This window comes from Hippopotamus amphibius, chromosome 11 (genome assembly GCF_030028045.1).
Source record: "Hippopotamus amphibius kiboko isolate mHipAmp2 chromosome 11, mHipAmp2.hap2, whole genome shotgun sequence".
Taxonomy (NCBI): Eukaryota; Metazoa; Chordata; class Mammalia; order Artiodactyla; family Hippopotamidae; genus Hippopotamus; species Hippopotamus amphibius.
This window is the reverse complement of record NC_080196.1, coordinates 54,887,880-54,915,487: the sequence shown is the minus strand read 5'-3', so window position 1 is coordinate 54,915,487 and position 27,608 is coordinate 54,887,880. Positions and strand designations below refer to the sequence as shown.

Sequence of the window (27,608 nt, the reverse complement as noted above, 5' to 3'; positions counted from 1 at the left end):
CAGACCAAGGGATACATATAGACTGAAAGTAAAGGGATGGAAAAAGATATTCCATGCAAATGGAAGTCAAAAGAAAGCTGGAGTAGCAATACTCATATCAGACAAATTAGACTTGAAAGTAAAGACTAGTAAAAGAGACAAGGAAGGACACCACCTAATGATCAAGGAATCCATTCAAGAAGAACATATGACAATGGTAAATATATACGCCCCCAACATAGGAGCACCTCAATACATAAGGCAAATGCTAACAGCTATAAAAGGGGACATCGACAGGAACACAATAATAGTGGGAGACTTGAACACCCCACTTACATCAATGGACAGATCATCCAAACAGAAAATAAAGACACACAAGCTTTAAATGACACATTAGACCATCTCGACTTAATTCATATTTATAGGACATTCCATCCAAAAACGACAGAATACACTTTCTTCTCAAGTGCACATGGAACATTTTCCAGGAAAGATCACATCTTGGGTCACAAATCAAACCTCAGCAAATTCAAGAAAATTGAAATCATATCAAGCATCTTCTCAGACCACAATGCCATGAGACTAGATATCAATTACAGGAAAAAAACTGCAAAAAATAGAAACACATGGAGGCTAAACAATTCACTCTTAAACAACCAAGGAATCACTACAGAAATCAAAGAGGTAATCAAAAAATATCTAGAAATAAATGACAACGAAAACACAACAACCCAAAACCTATGGGACGCAGCAAAAGCAGTTCTAAGAGGGAAGTTTACAGCAATACAGTCATACCTTAAGAAACAAGAAAATCATCGACTAAACAACCTAACCTTACACCTAAAACAACTGGAGAAAGAAGAACAAAGAAACCCCAAAGTGAGCAGAAGGAAAGAAATCATAAAGATCAGAGCAGAAATAAATGAAAAAGAAAGGAAAGAAACCATAGCAAAAATAAATAAAACTAAAAGCTGGTTCTTTGAAAAGATTAACAAAATTGACAAACCATTAGCCAGACTCATCAAGAAAAAAAGGGAGAAGATGCAAATCAACAGAATTAGAAATGAAAAAGGAGAAGTCACAACGGACACCTCAGAAATACAATACATCATGAGAGACTACTACAAGCAACTATATGCCAATCAATTGGATAACCTGGAAGAAATGGATAAATTCTTAGAAAAATACAATCTTCCAAGACTGAACCAGGAAGAAATAGAAACCATGAACAGACCAATCACAAGTACAGAAATTGAGGCAGTGATTAAAAATCTCCCAACACACAAAAGCCCAGGACCAGATGGGTTCACGGGCGAATTCTATCAAACATTTTGAGAAGAGTTAACACCTATCCTTCTCAAACTCTTCCAAAATATTGCAGAAGGTGGGACACTCCCAAACTCATTCTACGAGGCTACCATCACCGTGATACCAAAACCAGGCAAAGATGTCACAAAAAAAGAAAACTACAGACCAATATCACTGATGAATATAGATGCAAAAATCCTCCACAAAATACTAGCTAACAGACTGCAACAGCACATTAAAAAAATCATACACCATGATCAAGTGGGGTTTATCCCTGGGATGCAAGGATTCCTCAATATATGCAAATCAATCCATGTGATACATCATATCAACAAATTGAAGGATAAAAACCATATGACCATCTCAATAGATGCAGAAAAAGCTTTTGACAAAGTTCAACATCCATTTATGATAAAAGCTCTCCAGAAAATGGCCATAGAAGGAAATTACCTCAACATAATAAAAGCCATATATGACAAACCAAAAGCCAACATTGTTCTCAATGGAGAAAAACTGGAAGAATTCCCTCTAAGAACAGGAACAAGACAAGGGTGTCCACTCTCACCATTATTATTCAACATAGTTTTGGAAGTTTTAGCCACAGCAATCAGAGAAGAAAAAGAAATAAAAGGAATCCAATTTGGAAAAGAAGAAGTAAAATTGTCACTCTTTGCAGATGACATGATATTATATATAGAAAACCCTAAAGACTCTACCAGAAAACTGCTAGCACTCATTGATGAGTTGAGTAAAGTAGCAGGATACAAAATGAATGCACAGAAATCTCTTGCATTCCTATACACTAACAACGGAAGAGCAGAAAGAGAAATTAAGGAAACTCTCCCATTCACCATTGCAACAAAAAGAATAAAATACCTAGAAATAAACCTGCCTAAGGAGGCAAAAGATCTGTATGCAGAAAACTTTAAGACATTGATGAAAGAAATCAAAGATGACACAAACAGATGGAGGGACATACCATGTTCCTGGATAGGAAGAATCAACATCGTGAAAATGTCTGTACTACCCAAAGCAATTTACAGATTCAATGCAATCCCGATCAAATTACCAATGGCATTTTTCACAGAACTAGAGCAAGAAATCTTACGATTTGTATGGAAACGCAAAAGACCCTGAGTAGCCAAAGCAATCTTGAGAAGGAAAAATGGAGTTGGTGGAATCAGGCTTCCTGACTTCCAACTATACTACAAGGCCATAGTGATCAAGACAGTATGGTACTGGCACAAAAATAGAAAGGAAGATCAATGGAATAGAATAGAGAACTCAGAAGTAAGTCCAAACACATATGGGCACCTTCTCTTTGACAAAAGAGGCACGAGTATACAATGGAAAAAAGACAGCCTCTTCAATAAGTGGTGCTGGGAAAATTGGACAGCAACATGTAAAAGAATGAAATTCAAACACTTCCTAACACCATATACAAAATAAACTCCCAATGGATTCAAGACCTACATGTAAGGCCAGACACTATAAAACTCCTAGAGGAAAACATAGGCAGAACACTCTATGACATCCATCAAAGCAAGATCCTTTTGGACCCACCTCCTAGAATCATGGAAATAAAATCAAGAATAAACAAATGGGACCTCATGAAACTTAAAAGCTTTTGCACAGTGAAAGAACCCGTAAACAAGACTAAAAGGCAACCCTCAGAATGGGAAAAAATAGTTGCCTATGAAACAATGGACAAAGGATTAACCTCCAAAATATACAAGCAGCTCATGCAGCTTCATACCAAAAAAGCAAAGAACCCAATCCACAAATGGGCAGAAGACCTAAATGGACATTTCTCCAAAGAAGACATACAGATGGCCAACAAACACATGAAAAGATGCTCAACATCATTCATCATCAGAGAAATGCAAGTCAAAGCCACAATGAGGTATCACCTCACACCAATCAGAATGGCCATCATCACAAAATCTGGAAACAACAAATGTTGGAGAGGGTGTGGAGAAAAGGGAACTCTCCTGCACTGTTGGTGGGACTGCAAGTTGGTACAGCCACTATGGAAAACAATTTGGAGGTTCCTTAAAAAACTACAAATAGAACTACCATATGATCCAGTAATCCCACTCCTGGGCATATACCCAAAGAATACCATAATCCCAAAAGAAACTTGTACCATAATGTTTATTGCAGCACTGTTTACAATAGCCAGGCCATGGAAGCAACCTAAATGCCCATCAACAAATGAATGGATACAGAAGATGTGGCATATATATACAATGGAATATTACTCAGCTATAAAAAGGGATGAGATGGAGCTATATGTAATGAGGTGGATAGACCTACAGTCTGTCATACAGAGTGAAGTAAGTCAGAAAGAGAAGGACAAATATTGTATGCTAACTCACATATACGGAATCTAAAAATGGTACTGATGAACTCAGTGAGAAGAACAAGGATGCAGATGCAGAGAATGGACTGGAGAACTCGAGGTATGGGAGGGGGTGGGGGGTGAAGGGGAAACTGAGACAAAGTGAGAGAGTAGCATAGACATATATATACTACCAACTGTAAAATAGTCAGTGGGAAGTTGTTGTATAACAAAGGGAGTGCAACTCGAGGATGGAAGATACCTTAGAGGACTGGGGCGGGGAGGGTGGGCGGGACTCGAGGGAGGGGGAGTCTAGGAAGGGAGGGAATATGGGGATATGTGTATAAAAACAGATGATTGAACCTGGTGTACCCCCAAAAAAATAAAAAATAAATAAATAAATAAATAAATAAATAAATAAATATAAAGAGAAAAAACTTTCCAATGAAAAGGAAGCAATTGGCAGAAAAGAAACAGAAAACATGATCCAATCATATGCTGTCTATAAGAGACTCACTTCAGATCCAAAGACATGAATAAGCTGAAGTGAAAGAATGGAAAAAGATATTCCATGCAAACTAGTAATCAAAAGAGAGATGGCGTGGCTATATTAATGTCAGACAAACTAGACTTTCAGACAAAACTGTCACAAGAGACAAAGAAAGACATTATACATTGATAAAAAGGTCAATATATCAAGAAAACATAACAAGTATACATGCACCAAACTACAGAACCCTAAACACGAGAGTAAGTCAAAAATTATCCTCACTCTGGCTGTAGGATTTATTTTAATTAACTTTTAGAAAAGACAAATACGTCATTTTTTGACATAACCTCCTTGCTTTTCAATACACTTTGTCTATCTGTCAACAAACTTTCATATTCCCCCATTAAAAAATGTTTTAGGCTAAGCTGTGAGCCACGAATGTACCACTGTCTTCACTTCTTCATCAGAAGTGAATCTTCATCCGCATAGGGCTTCTTTCAGGGGACCAAACAGGTGAAAGTCCGATGGAGCAAGATCAGGACTAGAAGGAGGATGCTTTAACACCTCAAAATGAAGTTTTTGCAGAGAGTCGACAGTGTGGGCAGAAGTGTGCGGACCTGCACACTCTCAGACCACAAAAAATGAATCATTGCACCCTGCTCTTCTTTCATGCAAATCACAAGTGGAGCATCCATTTTTGCTCACACCGCAGTTACAAATCAACTGATGTAACACATTCACACCCGCACAGCAGTGACTGGGGAGACAGCAACCTTGAAGAGAAAGCACTGATAAGAGAGTGCAGCCAACAGAAGTTTTAATATAACCAGAGTGTGGATAATTTTTGACTCACCCTCGTATATGAAGCAAATGTAGAAATAACTGAAAGTAGAAATAGACAGCTCTTCAATATTAGTTGGAGACTTTAATAACCTACTTTCAATAAAGGATGGAACAACTAGACAGAAGATCAATAAGGAAAGAGAGGACCTGAACAAAATTATAAACCAACTAAAGAAAACAACTATACAGAACACTCCACCCAACAACAGCAGAAGACACACTTTCTTCAATGTACATGGAACATTCTCCATATATCAGGCCTCAAAACAAGTTGCAATAAATTAAAAAGATGGAAATCATGCAAAGTACCTTTTCCAATCAAAAAGAAATGAAAGAAATCAATATAAGAAGGAAAACTGAAACACTCACAAATATGTAGAATCTAAAAATACACTTCCAACAAGCAAGTCAAAGAAATTATGAGTGGAATAACAAAATACTTTAAGATGAATGAAAATGAAAACTCTTAAAAACTAATGGGATGGGACTACCCTGCTGGTGGTGCAGTGGTTAAGAATCCGCCTGCCAATGCAGATGACATGGGTTCAATCCCTGGTCCAGGAAGATGCCACATGCCACAGAACAACTCAGCCTGTGAGCCACAACTACTGAGCCCACGTGCCATAACTACTGAAGCCAGAGCACCTAGAGCCCGTGCTCCACAACAAGAGAAGCCACTGCAATGAGAAGCCCGCACACCGCAATGAAGTGTAGCCCCCTCTCGCCGCAACTAGAGAAAGCCCTCACACAGCAACAAAAACCCAACACAGCCAAAAAATAAATTAAAAAATAAACAAAAAACAAAACAAAACTAATGGGATACAGGGACTCCCTTGGTGGTCCACTGGTTGAGACTCCGCACTCCCAATGCAGGGGGCTCAGGCCAGTTTAATCCCTGGTCAGGGAACTAGACCCCACATGCCACAACTAAAGATCCCAACATGCTGCAACTAAAAGATCCTGCATGCCACAACAAAGATCCCACACGCAGCAATGAAGATCCTGAATGCCACAACTAAGACCCAACACAGCTAAATAAATACATAAATATTAAAAACAAAAAACAAAAAACGAATGGGATGCAATAAGAACAATGCTCAGAGGGAAATTCATAGTTCTAAACACCAACATTAAAAAAGAAAGGTCTCAAATCAATAACCTGACTCTATACCCAAAGGATATTTAAAAACAAAACAAACAAACAAAAAACCAAACCCATCCCTTGAACAGGAAGGAAATGATAAATATTAGAGAAGGGATAAATGAAATGGAGAACAGAAAACAACAGACAAAATCAACAAAAGCAAAAGGTGTTTCATTGAGAAGATCAACAAAATTAACAAACCTTTAGCTTTGTTAAAGAAATAAAAAAAGTGGATTCAAAATACAAATATCGGAAATGAAATCAAAGTAGGGATATTACCACAAAGTATTATAAGAGAATACTGTACATTAACTGTACCTTAACATATAAGATAATCTAGATGAGATGGCAAGTTCTTATAAAGACACAAACTACCAAAACTAAGGAAGGGTAGGGAAGGGGGGAGGGAGGAAGAAAGTAAGGACGGACATAAATCTGACCAGACCTATAACTGGTAAAGAGATTGAATCAGCAATCAAAAATCTCCCAACAAAGAGAAGCCCAGGACCAGAAAACTTCACCAGTGAATTCTACTCAAACATTTAAAGGATTAACCAAGATCCTTCACAAACGCTTTCAAAAATTAGAAAAAGAAGTAACACTTTCTATTTTACTCTGTGAGGCCAGCCTTAACCTGATACGAAACCAGACAAACACATCACAAGAAAACCGTAGATGAAATCCCTTTTGAACATGGACCCAAAAATCCTTAACAAAACATTAGTAAGCACTCTAGCAGCATATTAAAAGGATTATACATCATGACCAAGTGGGATTTATCCCATAAACGCAAGGGTGGTTTAACTTATGAAAATCACTCAATGTAATATGTCACATTAACAGAATGAAACAAAAGAACACACATGATTGTCTTTAGTGTTGCAGAAAAAGGATTTGACAAAATCCAACATAGTTTTATAATAAAAACACACAACAAACCTGGACTGGAAAGAAACTTCCTCAGCATGATACAAGTCATTTGTGAAAAGACTAAATGCTTCCCCACTAAGATTAGGAATCCAACAGGGATGCCTGCATTTGCCACTTCTATTCAACTACGAACTGAACGTTCTAGCCAGCATAATTACAAGGCATCCAGGTTGGAAAGGAAGAAGTAAAAGTACCTCTTTTCACAGATGATGTGAACATATATATAAAATAAAATATCCTAAATAACTCATCAAGAAAACTATTATAGCTAAAAAAACTCAGCCAAAAAAAACAACACACAAAAAAATAGTTGTCGCCATGTCCCTATCTTTGTAAGGGAAAGAGACCATAAACTTGAAAATACATGGCAATGCAACCTATGGACACACATAGGTAAAGACTTTTCCAGTGAGTGAATGCTGGAGCAGAGACCTGAGAAGTGAAGAGGCAAGTTATGTGGATGTGCTGAGCAAAACGCAACAGCAAAGGCTTAGCTGCACGGTCATGTGAGGCACTGTTAAGGCAGCAGCAGAAACCAGGGTGGCTATAGAGGGGAACCAGCCACGAGGATGTGAGGGCTGAGAGGTGACCTGGCTAGACTTTGTGGCCAAGGTCAGGATGCACTGCTTACTCTGAGTGTGATGGAAAGAAGTGGAGGTTCTGAGCAGAGGAATGACATCATCACATTTTCACTTTAAGAGGTTTACTCTGGCTGTTTGGGGGGGAAAACAGACTGAAAGGGGCAAGAGTAAAAGCAGGAAGACCACCTAGAGGCCACGGTATAGTCTAAAGGAGAGATGGTGATGGTTTGGAACAGAGGGGATCTAAAGTGGAAGTGGTGAGATTCAGGACATATTTCGAGATAAGTTGATTAGTTTAATAAACTCTGGTGCAGCCATAAGCTGGGAAAGATGCAGTCATTTAGAAATGATGATGTTGAATATATCATAACACAGGAAAATGTTCATAAATATGTTAAGTGAAAACTAATCACAAAACAAAGTGTTCAATTTTAATTCATTTTGTCCAAATAAAATGTACACAAAAAAGACTGAAGGTTATTCACCAGCATGTTAGCAACTTTTTGTCTGGCTTGTGGAATTACACATTTGTAACTTTTCTTTGAGCTTACTGTATTTTCCAACTTTTCTATATTGAGAAGAACATTTTCAACAAATAAGATTACGGAAAAACAACCATTTGAGTCCATTAACAGTTTGCTTTGTTACTTACCATTACTTTTCGCAAAGTGTATCTTTTGGATCGAATGTCATCCATTAGCATCTCGTAAGGGGTGAGCTGATACTCGATGGGCAGAGGGTTGTACTGCCGCTCTTGGACCTTCTTGAGTTTTACTCCATTCCGCAAATCCCTCATCACCTGCACCCAGAATCGAGCCTGAAAGAGCCAAGGGTGCAGAGACACCCACAAATAAATTTACTAGTTTCCTCTAAATAGCTACAGTTGTTTAAAAAAAGTAAAAAATTAAGAGCTTGGATTACAAAACACCGAGCAAATCAAACAAAAATGATTTTAAAAATTATATTTTAGGGTACTAAAAAGCAGGCAGGATACCAGCAGAGAATCCACCAGCTCTAACTGCGGGGACACCTGGATAAAACCCTAACTTACCCCCTGTGCTATCCTGCATTCACAGCCTCAGTTCTTCAGGCCCCTCATGTTCCACCCGTCAAGTGGCTTTGCTCACTGAAGAGGAGCATATTTCCCACACTGAACTTTGGGTTTGGCTCTATGACTTGCTTGGCCACTGGAATATTAGTGCATGTGGCATGAGCAAAGGCTTCAACAGCAAACTCGCAACAGCCTGTCCCTCTGCTCCTGTTACCGCCATGAGAACATCATGCCTGGGTTGGCACAAGGCCCACAGGCAGGATTATCCAGGAGAAGAACAATGCACGGAGTGGAGCTACCACTCTGATCTGCAGACTCATGAGCTGCGTAAGTGCTACTGCTTTATGCCATGGTATTTTGTAGTGTACAGTTACGCAGCATCGTTGTGACCACAGCTAACTGATACAACCATCTACTGCTATTTGAGATCCAGAAAGTTGCTTCACCTTTCTGAACCCTGGCTTCCTCATCAATAACAGAAAATGGTACTTTATAACTTGTTGAGATGCTCAGAGCTGATGTATAGTGTTCTGCACATAGAAAATGCTCAAAAATGACAATTTTTATGTTATTACTATCTCTACACAAATTATTTAATATCAATTTTCTTATCTACAAATAGTAAATTACTTTGTCTGCCCTTCAAGAAAATGAGATGTATGTGAAGTATTTATAATAATTTAAAATACATTAAATGTGTTATTATTATTATACTTTAACCCTTTTGTTATCCAGCCTATAAGATGTCATATTCTCACCTTCAGTAAAGAGAAAATTGATATGATATTTAATTGAAATATTATAGGCTGTTAAACACTAATGAGTGGATCAATAGCTACATAACATATTTATTAAAAACCAAGTGATATATTTCATAAGAATTGTCTACATAACTGATTAAATTTCTCAAAAATGTCCTCAAAAAACAATTTGTGATTTTTTAAAAAATATATACCATTTCTTACTCCCAAAAGGATTTGAGGTACCTAATATTGTGGTATATCCATCAAAACATCCTCTAAAATATTAATATTTAAGGCAGACTCTTAGATTCTGCCATTAAAGATATCCTAATATAAATCCCTAAAATATTTAGATCTCTTCCTTGGGAATGCTCTTGTCTCAGCTTCTCTTACTCATTCCTTTAAGATCCAGTTCAAACACCATCTCATTTTTAAAATACTGTCTCCTCTCTTGACCTCCTCAGGCTTTAAGAAAACCTGACATGGAACTCTGAATTCTCACAACAGATAAATTAGTGATGATGCCAATGCAGGGGACAAGGGTTTGATCCCCGATCCAGGAAGATCCCACATGCCACAAGCAACTAAGCCCCTGCACCACAACTACTGAGCATGTGCTCTAAAGCCTGTGAGCCACAACTATTGAGCCCATGTGCCACAACTACTGAGCCCATGTGCCACAACTACTGAAGCCCACATGCCTAGAGCCCGTGCTCCCCAAGAGAAGCCACGATAACGAAGAGTAGCCCCTGCTCGCTGCAACTAGAGAAAGCTCATGTGCAGCAACAAAGACCCAATGCAGCCAATAAATAAATTTTTTTAAAGTGTCAATACTGACTTATAAGACAATACAGGCTACTTGTTTTTTAACCTTACTCTTAAATATTCCAGATTAATATCATTCCAAGTATCTCAGTAAAGATATCATCAATAAATTAAGAATACTGCTAAACAGGAAACACCCAAATGACCATCAACAGAAGGGTGGATAAACAAATTGTGGTACTTACATACAATAGAATACTACTCAGCAATAAAAAGAATAAACTATGATACAGGCAACAAAATGGATGAAATCTCCAAAGAATTATGCTGAATACAAAGAGCCAAAAATCCCCTAGTATATACTATTTAATTATATTTACATAAAAGTGTAGAAAATGCAAGCTAATCTTCAGTGACAGAAAGCAGATCACTGGTTGCCTGGAAACTAGGGAGGAGGGAGGCAGGAAGTAGGGTTGCAAAGCAATACAAGGAGACTAGGGGTGATGGACAGGCTCAGTGTTTTCATTATGGTGATGGTGAAAACACTGAGCCTGTCAAACACAAGCCATTATGTATCAAACTGTATTTTTTAAACATGGGCAGCTTGTTGTATGTAGACTACACCTGAATAAAGCTGTTATTATATGACAATTGAAATTTAACATGGTCAAAAATGACTCATTCATATCCTCCAAATCTGTATCTTTTCAAATTCTGTCATTTAATGTCATTATTTATCCAGTATCCTTAACATGAAAAGTCAGAATCCTAAAATGTGCCTTCCCACATGGATCTAGTACCATGTTATAAAAACAGTATATAGTCAGTAGGTCACACAAATACACTGCAATCACCTGTTCTAGAAACCTGTCTTCTGTTTCACCAGGGCAGAAGCGCTGTACCACTCATTCTGCATCCCCGGGGCCATAATCCAGTAACTATTCATTGGATAAATGAATGTACTACACTACAGTTTCACCATATCGTGAAACAGAGCTTAAATTTTGCCACAGAGAGGATGCTAAGGTATCAATATAATTAGAAAACACTGAAATTGTCAGACATTGGGGTGGTTCTAATAAAATCAGATAGTTTTTAAAAAATGGAATAGCTATTTCCTCAAATGTAAGGTTAGGCTTTCAAATTGGTGTAATATCCTTTCATACTACAGTCCTTAATACAAACCAGCATTTTAAAAAACATGATACGATTTCTTCAACACTAAACAGAACAGAAAGAATACCCAGCTATCTCACCCAGTCAGCGTTTTTCAGCTCCTCCAGGTCTGTGTTAGATTCATCACTCTTCTCCATCTCTTGAATCTTCTTCAGATTCTACCAATTAAAATTCAAATAAAACATTTAAACATAAAATTTCATTAAGCTACCTTCTCAAATTAAAATTTCAAACAGATACCTTCAGATAAAATATATACAGTTACTGAAGTTACTGAAGCAGACAGTGCAGAATCTACTCCTCTGTAAATTTCAGCCAATTTCAGTAAACTAAAATAGATGCAGTCCTACAGAGGGATGACTGAGATTGTTCGTCCTAATTTCCTTTAAGGCCTGTGGTTAAGCCTCAGCCACATGTTAGTTCACATCCTTCAGGCTGTACTGACATTTCCTTCTCCATCAACCCACATTCAATCCATCACTAACCTCAGAGATATAATTTCCTCTCTGTTTTTTTCACTTAAGTCCTCTTCTTTTTATCTCCACTGCAAATCCCTTAATCCAAACACCACCTCATTTGCCCTGGACATTCCCCTTGCCCCCAAGCCTAGTCTCCTTCATGGCCTAATCCTGCTCTTCCCTCAGACAGCAGGCTCAACAGAATCACCAATTCTTCAGGGAAGCCTTCCCTTCCTTCTAGATTAAGCCAAATCCTCCTATCACACAATTTATAGCACCATAAACCTTTCCTCGATAGCTCTTATCAACACATAATTTACATTTGTTTGCACCTTTCCACTAGACTTCATGAAGCAGAATTCTGTTCTCAGAAGCTAACATAAAAATGGCATTTTTGATGCTCGGTATCTATTTGTCAAATAATTTAATGAAGAAATTTCAATATATAAAGTGCCCTTTATTTCTAATTGAATTCATGCATACATTGTGAAGTGGTTACCACAATAAGGTTAGCTACCACTTCCACCACCTCACACAATTACCTTTTGTTGTTGCTGTAAGAACATTTAAGATTTACTACTCTCTTAGTGATTTTCAAGTATATAATACAATATTGTTAACTATAGTTACCATGCAATACTGAATGCCCAGAACTTATTCATCTTATAGTTGGAAGTTTGTATCCTTTTAAATTGCATTAATTCAACGTTTGCAATTTTAAGAAAATGTTGATAGGCAAAACATATACAACCAACCCTCAGTAGCCATGGGGAATTAGTTCCAGGGCCCTTGGTGGATACTGAAATCTGCAGACGTTCAAGTACCATAGTCTGCCCTCTGTATCTAAGATTCCGCATTAATGGATTCAACCAACCTTGGCTTGTGTAGTGTGGGAATGCATGTATTTAGTGAAAAAAATTCACATATAAGTGGATCCTCACAGTTCAAATTCGTGTTATTTAAGGGTCAACTATATTCACAAGGGTCAACTATATTCACATATTAATCACAAATTTGTGTTGTACCAGTCCTACTCACAATAATTGAACCCTAATATATTTTACACTTGCTGAGCCTATATGTCTGATTGCATTTGGACTGAGTCTAAATGCACTATATGAAACCTAGTTTATTTTATATGAAAATACTGAATGAATACTTACTACGAAACATTTCTAAACCATTTATTTTTAGCTTCTCAGCATCTGGGATCAACCATCTGCAAAATGAGAATAACACCACCTATTTTGTGTACTCAGTAATGTATAGGAGCATTAACACAGGTAGACTACAAAAGTACTCTGAACTTCAAGAAAAGGTGGTATAAATAATGCATTATTTCTTCTCTCCCTGGGAAAGAAATTAGAGAGCAAAATATTTCTGATTTTCAAAATGTGTTTCCATAATTTTTTAAAAAAGAAAAGCCAGGTTTCCTGCTTGCGACTATGCAATAAGACCTGAGTCATGGCCTTGTCTAAGCTGCCCTCTTTTCCTCACCTTTAAAAGGAAGATACCACCGTCTACCTCACCATGGTGTTGTAAGTATTTAAAATACAATCAAACACAGCAGAGCCCTGCATTTACAAAGTTTGGGGAAAAGCTACTCCAAAACTCTGCACCTCTGAGTTTTCCTCTGTCCTGCCCCAGCCCCTTTCCCTGTTCCTTGCCCAGAGGCTTGCTGTTTCCTCTCCCTAGAAAGCTTTACCCCAGACACCCACCTAGCTAATTCACACATATCCTTCTCATTCTTGCTCAAATGTCACCTTCTCAATGGGGCCCATCTTGACCACCCTATATAAACTCCAAGCCCCACACTGTGCCATGAGCAATCCCCCTAAGTCTATGTCTTTTTCCAAAGTTCATCCTGCCTTCTAACACTCATATGATTTACTGCCTCTCCCTGCCACACTCCAAGCTTTCATGGGGAAGTAGTTTCGGTCTACTTTGTTCACTGGCTCCTCAAATCTCTAGAACAGTGCCTTACACTTAGTAGGTGCTTAGAAAATATTTGTTGAATAAGTGAACAAAGATACTTTCAACCAAGAATGTTCAATCACTTATAGCTCTTCAACAGCTCTTATCAAGTCAACTTTAATAATTGGAAGCTCAATCAAAAGGAAAATTATTCAGAGGAACATCTGTATTTTCTTCTCTAAATTCAGAATCCCCCAGAAGGATGGGATATTTCTGTCATCTTTCTCCCATCACCTAAAGGCTGATCCCTCAGCAAGCACTATATTGTTTATCCAATGATCTACAAACCAAAAGATAATGAAAAGAGCTGAAAACACAATGGAGAAACTCATCTTTACAAGCCTATGTTGTTTTTAAAAATTCCAATGGTCTCTAGGTCCTTTTAGGATCGAAACAAGAGAAAGCAAGACAAATGTACAGATACAGTAGAAGATGGGAGGTCTTCAGCAAGATGAAACCTTTCCTTTTTACCTTGAGTCCTACTGCTACTGCCAAAAATGTGATCACAGCAGGTCTCCGAATTGTTCTTTCTGCTTCAAGGTCTCCCTCATTCAGTTTACCCATGAATCCCCCATGAAGGGTTCCCAGTGTCTCTGTTGCAGCCCTCAAACTGGGATGCCTGTAAGTACTTCTGGGGAACTCTTTTAGTTAGAACCTGTCCTGGGGATGTCGAGAGAGAGAGAAAGCCAGCCCTGATTCCAGGGTTTGAGATACTGGATCCAGCTGTGCCTAAAGCTAGCTGTGCCCTTAAATTCCCAATTAAGGGGGTCAATAAATTCCTCCCCCCTCCACTCATGCTAACTTGAGCGAATTTCTGTCACTTGCAACGGAAAGAATTATGATTTAACATGGCCCCTTTCTCAAAAAACATGAGTTCATGCTTCTATGCCTTAGGGGTGGTCTGGTAGAAGAGTACGAGAAGTGTACGGCCCTTTTTCCACCCAAGATCGTTACTGTTCTCTGACACATCCCTGACAAAATGTAGCCAGGATGGTCTCACTGTTAAGACTTTACACATCACTATCCTTACTTGTGCTGTGACAAAATTCCTAACTCCCTGAAACTTAGAAAAACTATCGCTCTCTATAATACTGAAGATAATTTAAATGAATGGTCCAAGGATTTCATGTTTCTTTAGTCTTCTGAACAGCAAGTAGCACTAACTATAGCTCAGATACTTCCTAGCTGTGTGATTCTGGATAGTTATACAACTGCTCTAGTCTTCACGTTGATTTTTCTCACCTGTAAAATGCAGATGCTAATAAATGCCTTTTCAATTTTTTTAATAGTACATAAAATAGTACAAAAGAAATATAGCATGTGGCCTGGCTCACATTAAGCAGATTAGTAGATATTAGTTACAAGCCAACGAATATCTATGAATAGTTGATTGTGAACACTTCCACTCTATCACAAAAACATTTTTTTAACATTTTATTCTTTTACCGAATGAGACCTCTCTTTAGCCTCTTCATGAAGTAAAAATGCTAACTCAGCAATAAATCAATATAAAATAACTGAGAATCTGTAAATACTATAATTGAACGAGCTTGAATATGCAACAAAGAAATCTCAGATTTTCTCATTAGCAAAACAAATGAGTTATTGGAAAGTAAATTACAGATTTTTATAGTGTTAGAGATAAGCTTCTGCCAATTATATTCTAGCTTCTGAATAAGTTATTTTTTGCTTGCACAAATGTAAGAACAGATAGATGCCATCCTGTGTTTGGAATATGGTAAGAAACTCCTGAGAGCACCCACATGGCAATTAACTCTCCCTATTTCTGACACAACCATTCTCAAGTTGGCAATTAGAACCGCTCTTTGCCAACATCTTCAGTTCCCGGCATTTTAAAAAATAAATAAATAAAATCTACTCTGTGAATCACAAGTATATCAAATGCTCAGAGTAATTTTAACATATTTGCCTAGATTCAACATCAGCTCACATATAAATGCCTCTTTTTAGATTAAACCACCATCCTTACTCACAACATATTCATGTATTAAAATAATATTTTAATAACAGCATTTTAATGATCACCCCTTCCCTCCACATTGTTAACCATTTAGAACTACTTGTTATTAAATGGTACTCCCCCGTGCAATGGGTACATGTTTTCAGTTAGAAACTTTTAAATGTGTAAAAATGAATGCATTAATAGTTCCTTGAAAAAACCTTTTTTCACTCAGGTAAAATATGCTAATATACTATTAAAGAAATTACTTACATAGAAATTAGTAAATACATCTCACAAGTGACAAAGTCACTAATATAAATATTGTTTATAATAAATAGAACATGTATATTAGCCTCACAGAGTAAGAGCCATGATGTCCTTCCTAATTCAGATACTTTTACCACAGAAAAGCAGGAAAAAGGACTTTATCGTCATATTTACCAGCCCAAATTAATATTTTGGAAACGAGAGCACAAAGAAGCCCCCAGTTACAGCAATTCTTTGATAAATGGAAGTCCCCCACGCATACAAGGAGCTCATGGATAATCACTAAGGAACATGATTTATATTTTCATCAACTTTCATGGCACTTTCTTAAAGATGTAACATGCTCCTTGTCCCAGAGGGGTGGAAGAGGGAGAAGATGAGAGAAAATCAGAGCATTTTAATGAAAAATGTAAAATGTTAAGATACTAAACTATAAACTGACATTTTGTAAAGCTTAATTTGAATTTATATGGTTCACTGCAGAAATTAGAGAAAGTATAGATGAAGTCATCAAAATCAAGGAAATTCATTTCCAGGTTCCAATAAAGGAACATTGTTCCTCCATTCTCCCAATATTTTTGCAGAGAGACAGACACACAGACACACACACACACACTGTTTAATAGCCTGTCTTTGCCCCAAGCAGCTGGACTCACAGTATCTCCCTAAAGACATCTATCTGCTCTTTCAGTTTTTCTGTTCATCAACTGTTCACACGTACAGAAACCCAGTCATGATCACTATAAAACAATCATTAAAATATCAGAGACAATATTTATAAACTATATCACAAAAGCTATTTTCTTAATAAATGCAAATCAATAAGAAAGACCAATACTCCATTAGAAAAATGGGCAAAGAATATTAATAGACAACTGAAAAATACAAATAGCTCCTAAGCATATGAAAAGGTACCTGATCGCATTCATAAGGAAAATGTAAACTAAAACTATGAGATATAAATTTTCACTTATCACTTAGAAAACACATTGTGAAGATGTAGAAAAATAGACACTCTTACACACTTCCAAGTAGAGTATCAATTAGTAAACCTCTATGGAGGACAATTTCATAATATTTTATGAAAATTATAAATGCACAATTTCTTTGACCCAGCAATTCTACTTTTAGAAATTTGTCTTACATATATAGTCACACCTATAAAAAACAGGTTAAAAACTATCCACTGCAGCACTGTTTATAAAGAGCAAAGACTGGAAGTAATTGATTAGTTGTCAACAGAAGACAGATTCAATCAATTACAGTCTATCCAGATGACATAACACCATGGAGACACAAGGAATGTAAACACTGATGTGAAATGATCTACAAGATTTATTATTAAATGAAAAAGGGAAGATTCAGAACAGCATAAATCATCTGTGTAAGGACAAAGAAGGAATTAGCAGTATTTGTTGCCTGTGGGAGAGAGACTGTGTGGCTAGGAGAAAGAGGCAGAAGGGTGCAACTTCCTGCACTACTTCTGCACTCCTGGAGCTTGAACCATTGAATTTTTTCATTTGTTAAAATAAAGTTAATTAAGTTCAAAAACTTACAGGACCTGGAAGGTCTGTAACTGAGTTCTGACATGATCTTTTACATAAAAGATTCTTTTGAAGCATTTTAACAGGCGAGCAGTGACATACACAAAGAAACCTAAGGGCAGAGAGGGTAATTTCACCACTGCTGATGAGGTGAGTGTGTGCACATTTACTAACATTCACAAAGTAACAAATCAAATAGAAAAAGATAGACATTGACAAGGACTCTAAGAAGTTACAAGTGATAGATGATTTAATTAAAATGAAAAAATGGCAGCCTTACAAACAGACATCTGGTGGTAGATGCTTTCAAAAAATATGTTCACCACTTGGAGGACTAGAAATCTGTTTTGGCTCTGAGGAGAAATTTCCAGTTAACTTAAACGTCGTCGCAGTTTTACTACCGGAGGTGTTGGGAGCAGACATGACAGGGACAGGCCAGGAGTATGAGAAAGCTAATTAAAATATACTTCGACGGGTGAATGAGACAGGGGTCTTGTGGCTTTATCTTTGTGAGTGCATTCAAGCAGGAACAGTCTCAAGTCGCGTCACAGCAGCTGTTTCAGGAGTCAGTGTGCTAACCTGGCAATGCACAATGACAGGTGGACTTGGTTACTGGCTGTGAGATACTGGGTGGGAAATGGTTACATTTGACTTTATTCAATCAATTACAGGTTATAAAATGTGGTTATCTGATTTTAAAAAACAGACAAATGACAAATTTCATAACAGCCTAATCAATTCCAAAAACAGTTTCTCCCCCTAGCAAAAGAAGATACTTTATATATACATATATAGTATTCCACTTTAAGTAAAATATTTTAGTAATATCTTATTTAAGATTAACTGAGCTCAAAGATTTCTTCAAAAAATTGTGATTCTTGTATAGGACTAACTGACATAATATATGTAAATCGTTTAATAAAGTATTATAGCAATAGTTCTGATTATATAGTACAAAATTACTCACATAATCTTCTGAAAATTCATAATGAACTATGCTGATTGCCCACTTATCTGCTTAGCCCATAATTTCAATATATGGTCAAATACTAGCAGCTGAAGATAGACTGGCTCTAATTAGGGCACCCAGAAATCATCCTCCCATTATAGGGTTTTATTAAATTTAGGGTAAGATTTAACCAATCAGAAGAATTTGACTGGCAAGGTTTAAAATAAAGTCACATGGAAGTGAGAATCACTCAAACACTTAGAAAATGGAAACACCAGCGTAATGCTTCTTCTAACAGCTGTAGCTCTTAGTACTGGGAGAGGAAACAGGTGCCTCCATGGCACCTCCGTCCACGTGCCACAGCCCGCATCCCACTGCTGGAGTGGCTGCTCCTGGGCTGTGGCTCCTACTGGAGCATCGTGTTCACCACTGTGTCCCCAGTGAGGTGGAAATAATAAGAGCACTGAACGCATGGCTGTTGGGAGAACTGCAGAGTTAATATGCAGCACAGCCTTACAGCGATGTCTGCACAGGGTAAGTGTGGAAGAAATACTAGCTGTTATTCATTGTGGTAGCACCTGCCGTACTGGAGACACATTAAACAACTGCTGCACGAATGAATGAATTTTGCCAACTGATCCTAATTCCGTTGGGACCTAGCACTCCTTCACTCACCAGGATTTGCAATAGCTAAATATGGCTACTGCATTCTTGCAGGTCCCCCCAAAGCCCCCCAGTTCCTTCTCTGCCCCCCGCACTCAAGTTCATAGACTCCTCCTGCACATCCTCATCTCCTATCACAAGATCCATTTTTGGTGTTTGTCACTTTCTAAAACATTAGAAAAGAGTGCTAATCCCAATTTTTTCTATCACCATGGGCAGCTAATTGATTATAGTTTGTTAAACTGTGCTTCAGCTTTCCTCTCTATAAAATGAGGTGGAAAGCAAACGGTAGTACTGCTTACTGATCAGGACTAACCTGTGAGGTTTAAAGCACTCACAAAAGCAACGAAAAAGAGACAGAGATTATAAATATTTATGTGAAAGTGACATAAATTGTTTGAGCCCAGAGCTGCAGCTGTGGGCTTTGGATCTTTTTTCCCAATGCACATAAATTTCCTTAGAGTGGAAATCTTTGAAAAACTTATAAAAATGCAGTAGCACTCCATGTCACCCCGACCCCTCACTTTCCCACTTTGGACAGCAGCTCGAATACAAGGATGACTATAAAGGACTTAAGGCTGATTCTGTTTTGCTCTATTTCTTCTGGAATGTTAATGTGTTAAACACTTAGGAAAATTCAACTATAGAACGAAATGTGACATTTACTAGGTTGAAAAAAATTTCATTAATGAAGGGCCCTCAGTGTTGCCCTAAGCTGAGAAAGCAGCAAAGGGAACATACCTAAAAAGACAACAGGAGATACTGTCCTTGGTCCCTAATTCTCTGACAGGGTTGGGAATATAAACATGGTCCTTGTCACTAAGAAGTTCAGTCTCATGAGGAGACGTATGTAAATGGTAATTCCAATATAGTGTGATAAGTGACAGAAGCAAGAGCAGAGTGCTCTATGAATGAACACAGAGAATAAAGAAATTAACTTCGATTAGCAAAAGCATTTCAGAACAGCAGACATCTGAGTTAGGTCTTAAGAATAAGCAGGTATTTTCTACATGAGAGAAGAAAGGAAAAGGCCATTTCCAGCAGGTGCAGAGGTCCTCGGCAATCAGGGAATGGAGGAAGGGTAGCACACATGGTGGGCAACAAGCAATGAAGAGCCCAGAAGGTCAGTTTGGGGCCCGACTGTAAATGGTCCCTATGCCATGCTAAGGGGTCTAAACTTACCACCTCCAAGTATCAAGGAGTCAATAACATCTTTATATGGGGACGGAACGTGGAGGACAGACTGTATGTGAAAAGGGAAACAACATTAGGAGGCTTGCGACGGCTCAGGCAAGAGATGCCAGACCACTGCACATGGAAGGCACAGGTGAGAACACGAAGGAGGCTCTGCATCTGGAGACAAGTCAGGAGTGTCAGGGAACCAAGATTCAGGAGAGGTGGTGAGAAATCAGATCTCCAATATATGAACCACAGATTGTCTAAGTCATTCAACACTGATCAAATATTTACAGAGGCCCTATTATACTGCAGATGTAGCAGTGAATTGGAGAGAAAAGGACTCTGCCCTCAATGAGAACACATCCCAATGGCAGATATCAATGAGTAGGAAAAGAGACTAGCAACACAACTCTAGACTGTGATGGCTGCTAGAAAGGAAATGCACAGAGTAATGTGACTTAAAAGAAAAAGGCCAAGTGCACTCACTACATAAGCGTATTTAGGGGAGGCCTCAAACATCCTTTCAGCTGAGGACTGAAGGATGCAAATGAAGAACCACAACTGAGAGGGTGAATGAACACACCATTTATAAGAGGAGTTTAAGATGTCAACAAGAAACTAAATAACCAAGCACCACAGGTGCAGTCACATTTGAGAAGAGATCAAAGATCGTTATGCTCAGATAATCAGAAATGATAATCTATACCAGGAGAGCCTGCCTCTGAAGAAATCCAAGATGGCCTAACTATATTAGACATCTTATCCCTCAAAGATCAAAATGTTTGGGGGTATTCTACCTCCATTCTGGGGTTGTTTACACATATGGCACAAGAAATCACAAGGGGAAAGAAAATCTTCATCACTTTGAGTACATAATCTTCTAACAGAAATTACAACTTTAAAAATCTTTTACATGCCTTCTAATTCAGTTTTTATTGCAACAATATGGACATATGCTTCATAATGCTCAATTATTTTCACTGTTCATTCACTTATGACTAATATTATTATATTAGGAATTTCTTCTTTCCAGGAATTTGTTTACCATTAGATTTTAAAAAACATAAGTTTGGGACTTCCCTGGTGGTCCAGTGGCTGAGACTCCTCACTCCCAATGCAGGGGGCTCAGGTTCGGTCAAGGAACTAGATCCCACATGCATGCTGCAACAAAGATCCCGCACATGGCAATGAAGATCCCGCTTGCCACAACTAAGACCCAGCACAGCCAAATATATAAATAAATATTTTTTTAAATAAATAAGTAAAATACAGAAATTTTAGTCACCACTGACATCAGTAAAGTAGCAATGTCAGTACTCAGTTCACAGCTCAATATCAACAACACTGAGCTCTCCTATAAAATCTACAACACTGAATTGCTTTCCAATGAAAACCATCTCAAATTTAAAATATAATACCAAACAGGATTAAATATAAAATCGTATATATTAACTTCATAGCAAATTTTACGGGGAATGCAGTTAAAATGTTTGTGTATATTTTGCCTACACAAGACTGGTACAAAAATGAGGAAAATCTTGGACTTCCTAGGTGGTGCAGTGGTTAAGAATCCGCCTGCCAATGCAGGGGACACGGGTTCAAGCCCTGCTCTGGGAAGATTCCACATGCCGCGGAGCAACTAAGCCCGTGCGCCAAAAAAAAAAAAAAAAAATGAGGAAAATCTTATTGAACGAACAGAAGATTTAGTCACGTGAATTATACTTTCTGCAGTGCATGACTAAAAGGAATCTTAGCGTGTCTAATTGCCCCCACTTCCCTTTTTAAAGTGAAGTAAACAGAAATCTAGCAAAGGCTATTTGACTTAAGCAGTCACATAAATAATGAGTGGAAGAATATGATTTGCCAACAATAAAGGGGCTTTAAAAATGATCACTGTTGATATAATGATTCTTAACCACTGCACCACCAGGGAAGTCCGATATAAATATTTTAAATATGATATAAATGAAAAATGAGTTATTTGCTTGAAAAAAAGATTTTTTCAAAAGAATGATTCTTTTTAAATAGTGTACGTCTCTGATACATGAAGTTTCTTCTACAACAGTAAATAGTTATACCTCCACTGTGAAACAAAGCACTTCCTGGAGAAGTGGGGTGGGGCACACTCCACTCAACATGAAAGTAACAGTGCTAGAGCAGGCCAGGAACATACTGGAGTTAATCCACTGACTCTCTAGTATGGGAATAATTTTATCTCAGTCTCTGACATTTCTATGCCACTCTCGTCTTTTCCCATTTCGGTATTACTTCATACCTAAACCTAACATGATACTGTCCCTCCTCCTGTCCCACTCCCATCTGTGTGCGTGTATGAGACAGACACACACACTTCCCTCCTGAGCCCCCTTCGCCCCCAACTCCAAATTTTATTCTCTCTGGCTCACAATCCTTCTTCCCAACCCTGCTCAGAAGCCTGTATCAAAGCGTACACCTGCACATTCCTCCAGGGGCTTTTGTCAGCCATGCTCAAGGACAGTCTGTTGCAGGTGACTGTTCCTACAGGAAAACACCAATAACCACCGAGAACACCTTTGCCAGGATTGAGGGCGCAAAAGGACGGAAACGCAGGCATCAGAAGTGCTGAAAACTTCCTTCTGTGGGAACCTCTAAGCTAAGCCTCAGTTTACTGATCTGCAAAGTGAGAGTCACAGTTCATGAAGACTAGATGAAGCAAGCACTTTGTAGCCTGTAGACTAGATGAAACAGTGGCCACTTTGTAGCTGTAGGGCTTAAAGTTTGAGGAACTGATAAACAATTTCATGTAATAACAACAAATCAAGGACTACCTAGACAGCAATGAATTAAAGCACACTGACATTAATATAATTTCCTCTTTTCCAACAAAATAATTTACACTTGAAATTGCCAAGCTCAACCCTCCCTTCCCCATTGCACATGCTCACTGGCCACTCTAGCCAGTTGGGGGTGGGCTATGGTGGGGTCACTGGCACGAGGGCACAGGCCATCTCTTCTTTCATGTGACTCGATGCACTAAATGGATGGCTCAAACAGTCCCTCCATCTACACTTACATACAAGGATATCAAATTGCTTATGAGACATGGGAACATGTACTCACTTTCAAGGATATCAAATTGCCTTTGAGACACAATAACAGCAGCCTATTCAAATATTCTCTATCATTTGGAGAACAACCTTAAAGGTGTCATTCATTGTTAAAAAAGGAAATCATCACATTATGAGAAGAGATTAGAATGAAAATGGGGACCTCCCTGGTGGTGCAGTGGTTAAGAATCCGCCTGCCAATGCAGGGGACACAGGTTCGATCCCTGCTCCAGGAATATCCCACATGCCGCAGAGCAACTGAGCCCATGCACCACAACTACTGAGCCTGCACTCCAGAGCCCTCGAGCCACAACTACTGAGCCCATGTGCCACAATTACTGAAGCTCGTGTGCCTAGAGCCCATGCTCCACAACAAGAGAAGCCACCGCAGTGAGAAGCCTGCACACCACAATGAAGAGTAGCCTCTGCTCACAGCAACTAGAGAAAGCCCATGAGCAGCAATGAAGACCCAATGCAGCCAATAAATTAAAAAAAAAAAAAGAAAATGGATTTGCTTTCTAAATAAATAGATGAACTACAAGGCCTCGTGCTTTGTAAAGTAGCAACGTCTAGTAAATGTAATGACAACTTTATAGAACAACTATAACACTTGGAAATAGACTATGGATTTTACATTTTAATAAACTGCCAAGTGAGCATATAAGAAATTTAACATAAAGTACTTTTGGTCTATCAAATCAAGAACATTATCAACAAGTGAGCTCAAATATTCTGACACTAATATTTTACCCTAATATTATTATACACACACATGCACAGATATACGGTTGTTTGAAACATCATTGACAATCAGATAATCAACCTGTTGAATCAGAGGTTGTTACTTTGAAAATTCCAATTGATATACACTAACTCACAGGTATAGAAGAAAGATCATCTGATTCTTAAATTGTGTATTTTGAGATCTTCAGAAAAAAAAACAAATTAGCATAGAGTATTTTATTATTAGTGTGAATTTAGCACTCTTGAGACTAGGTTAAAGGTTAAAATGACTAACATACATACATCAACTAATATGTATGAAAATTTTCTATAACCTCATTGAAGAGGAAAGGGAAATCCATTTGGACCCTTTAAGACTTTATTCCTAAAACCTCAGTACTAACTGGTAATTTATGTAGTATAAAATCTTTCATTAAATGGGACAGAATGTTCACTTCAGGATTTCCACATATTTCATAGCTCACCTTCTCAAGACTCACTATTAAGTAAGTTCTTACGTGCAAATTTAAAGAATGGAAAGAGCACTCAGAGACCTCATCTATAGTCCACAAAACTTCCTGTATTTACTAAAATATCTTGGTCGAAATGTTTCTAATAGTCAAAAATGCTCTCAAGGTGGGCTTCTTTCAACCAGAACATTTCTGAAGTTCTGAAAAAACACAGACATAATGCATAAATCATTTCAGTACAACAAACATTTCTAGAGTGTGTCCTACATGCACACACTGCAGTAAGAGTCATTAATATGAAGATGTTTAAAACATAATCATTTATCTCAAGCACTATCTGGCCCAGTTCAAATAACTCCCATGGAGTATGAGAAGTGCAAGACTGAAGAGTGGATAAGATACAGAGGAAGTGAAGGGTGGAGGGAGGCTCCACCAGAGCATGACTTAGATGGGTAAACAGGAGCTCACCAAGAAGACAAGGCAGGGTGAGCATGCCGGTCAGAAAGAAGAGAATGTGCTAGGGCCACAGACATACAGCAAGCATGATATATTCGGAAACTATGAGTAATTCTGACTGGACAGTGTAAAATGCAAAGAAGGGAGAGTTGAAAACGAGAATAAAAACACACCTAGGTGAAACGCCATGCAGGCCTCGTGTGCAACACAATGGAGTATTGTTTCACTCTCAAGGCAACAGGGAGCCGTGTTAACCAGGAAGTGAGCTGCCAGGTGTCCAGTGGTCGGGAAGGAGGAGCCAAACTGAAAGTAACAAGTACGCCCTTCTTCCCTTACTGCAGCAGCGCAAACACAGGCCGACATGGACGTTTTGCTCCCCTTGTTCCGTTTTCCCCTCAGAATGGCGATGGGCGAGGTCAGGTGACAGGTGGTGCAGGTGGGGATCTTCTCACAGCGGAAGAGCTCCAGACAGCAGGCCCCAGCACATGTGGACCCGAGGCTGGTAGCGGGAAGTAGGGAGGCAAGTGCCTCAGCCAAGGCCCTTTGAGTGGAGACGGCGGGCGGGAACGCAGGTGTGCAGTATGTGTGGCCTGCAGGCAGAGCACTCCAAGCTCACCATCCCTGCCAGAAAACCATATGCAGCACCAAAGTTCCGTGTGGAGAGGGCAGCCTGCGCCCGGGAGGCCTGCCAGGGAAAGCAGGCCTCAGGTCAGGCCTGGAAGGCCACACGGAGGTTTGGGCCTAGAGCCAGACTCCTCAGGTCAGATCTGTCACCTACAGGAATCATTCCCGACAAAGTGGAAGATGAACTAGACAGAGTGTTTACAGTGATGAGACCAGCAGGAGACTACTATAAATATCTAGGCTGGACACATGGACCTGAACTCCTGGTGAAGTGACTAAATCTAATCCACACAGGACAAGAAGTGAGTCCAGGAAGGGCTGTAAACTGGAAGAAACTGGGGGGAAGGAGAGGTCAAGGGGCAAGACTGGTTCAGGTGGCAGTGAGGGGATGAGCTCAAAGGGCAGAGGTTACAGACAGGCGGCGAAGAACCAGAGCCCATGATTTCCAAGGTGGAACGATAGCAGGTTATCACAAGGACGAAGGTGTGTTCAGGTAAGCAGGTAAGCTGACGCAGAGGAGGAGTCAAGGACATAAAGCTAGAGTGTCTTTTTATCAAACAAACCACTCAAGATAATGGCAGATGACAGTGACAATGGGTTCGAGAATAACAGAAGTGGACGGCATGAGGTTTTGGTACAAGTGTGAAGAGTCACTATTTAGAAGCAGCAGAGAGAGAGAATATCACCAACCTACCCCAGTCCAGAGATCTAAAGATGTGGAAGACAGAGCAGCCTCCCACAAGAGGGAGGCAAGAGAAAGCACTGCCCCTGGAGCAGAAGTCCTGAGAAGAGCCCGAAGGTACTGAGAAGTTCTTTTTAAAAATGGAGCAGAGTTTCTGGAAACAAGAATGGAAAAGGTTGAGAAGAGGTCAGCAAAGTAAGGAACCAGAGTAGGAGATAAGGAAACAGGACAGAACTAGCGTGTATGAAGACTCAGGTGTGGGGTGGTGCTGCCGGAGGGTAACAGGGAAAGATATGGCCGAAACCCTGAGTCTCCAACCTTGACCAGGGCCTGGCAGGTCTCTGTGGGCAACACCAAAGCCACCAATGGTTCCACTCGTGTTCTTTTACTCCATTTGTGAGACTTTTCTTTAAATAGACTTTTATTTAAATAAATAATCTAGGAACTTCCCTGGTGGTCCAGTGGTAAAGAATCCGCCTTTCAGTGCAGGGGAACGCGGGTTTGATCCCTGGTCAGGGAACTAAGATCCCACACGCCACAGGGCAACTAAGCCCATGGGCCACACCTACTGAACTCGAGTACCTCAACTAGAGCGCCTGTGTGACACAAACTACAGAGCCCACGCACTCTGGAGCCTGTGTATCACAAGTAAAGAGAGAAAATCCACATACAACAACCAGAGAGAAGCCCATGTGCCTCAATGAAGATCCTGCATGCTGCAACTAAGACCTGATGCAGCCAAAAATATAAACAAAATAAATAAAATAAATATTAAATAAATAATTTCTTTCTGAGAATTTGTTTGGCAAAGCAAAGTTTTCATCAGAGCAAAAAAAAACACTAAGCTCATTGGAACAGACAAAATATTTGATACTGTTTTTTAAACTCAGAAATGATTTCTAAGAATGTCTGTGTTGGAAGGACTCTAAGAGCTCATTTCATTTACTCTAACACCACAGGACTCTACATATACCCTCAAAATAACACTAGCCTCTCTAGAGAAGACAATCTCAATTCCAACAAGCTGCAGAAGATAATCACACACACACACACACACACACACACGTAATCTTTCTACAAATCTACTCTTCACTAGATCTTAATTGAGGATGTGCTTTCGGATGTTTACTCGGAAGCATTTTTTTTTTTTTTTTTTTTACTTATTTTTTTATAGGTTGCATTGGGTCTTTGTTGCTGCATGCAGGCTTTCTCTAGTTGT

At 38.9% G+C, this 27,608-nt stretch overlaps 1 protein-coding gene across 8 annotated transcripts in view; it reads right to left on the bottom strand.

Moving 5' to 3' along the window:
* Positions 1-27,608, bottom strand: part of SPIRE1 (spire type actin nucleation factor 1) — a 214,381-nt gene that overhangs the window by 56,480 nt on the left and 130,293 nt on the right. For all 8 annotated transcript variants that reach the window (XR_009047974.1, XM_057698892.1, XM_057698893.1 and 5 more), the window contains 2 exons: positions 11,432-11,509; positions 8,269-8,433 (listed from right to left, as the gene is read on the bottom strand). Coding sequence is in view for 7 of the 8 variants with exons in the window: in XM_057698892.1 (XP_057554875.1) it covers positions 8,269-8,433; positions 11,432-11,509 (243 nt within the window). In the remaining variant the exon portion in view is untranslated. The remainder of the gene's footprint in view (positions 1-8,268; positions 8,434-11,431; positions 11,510-27,608) is intronic.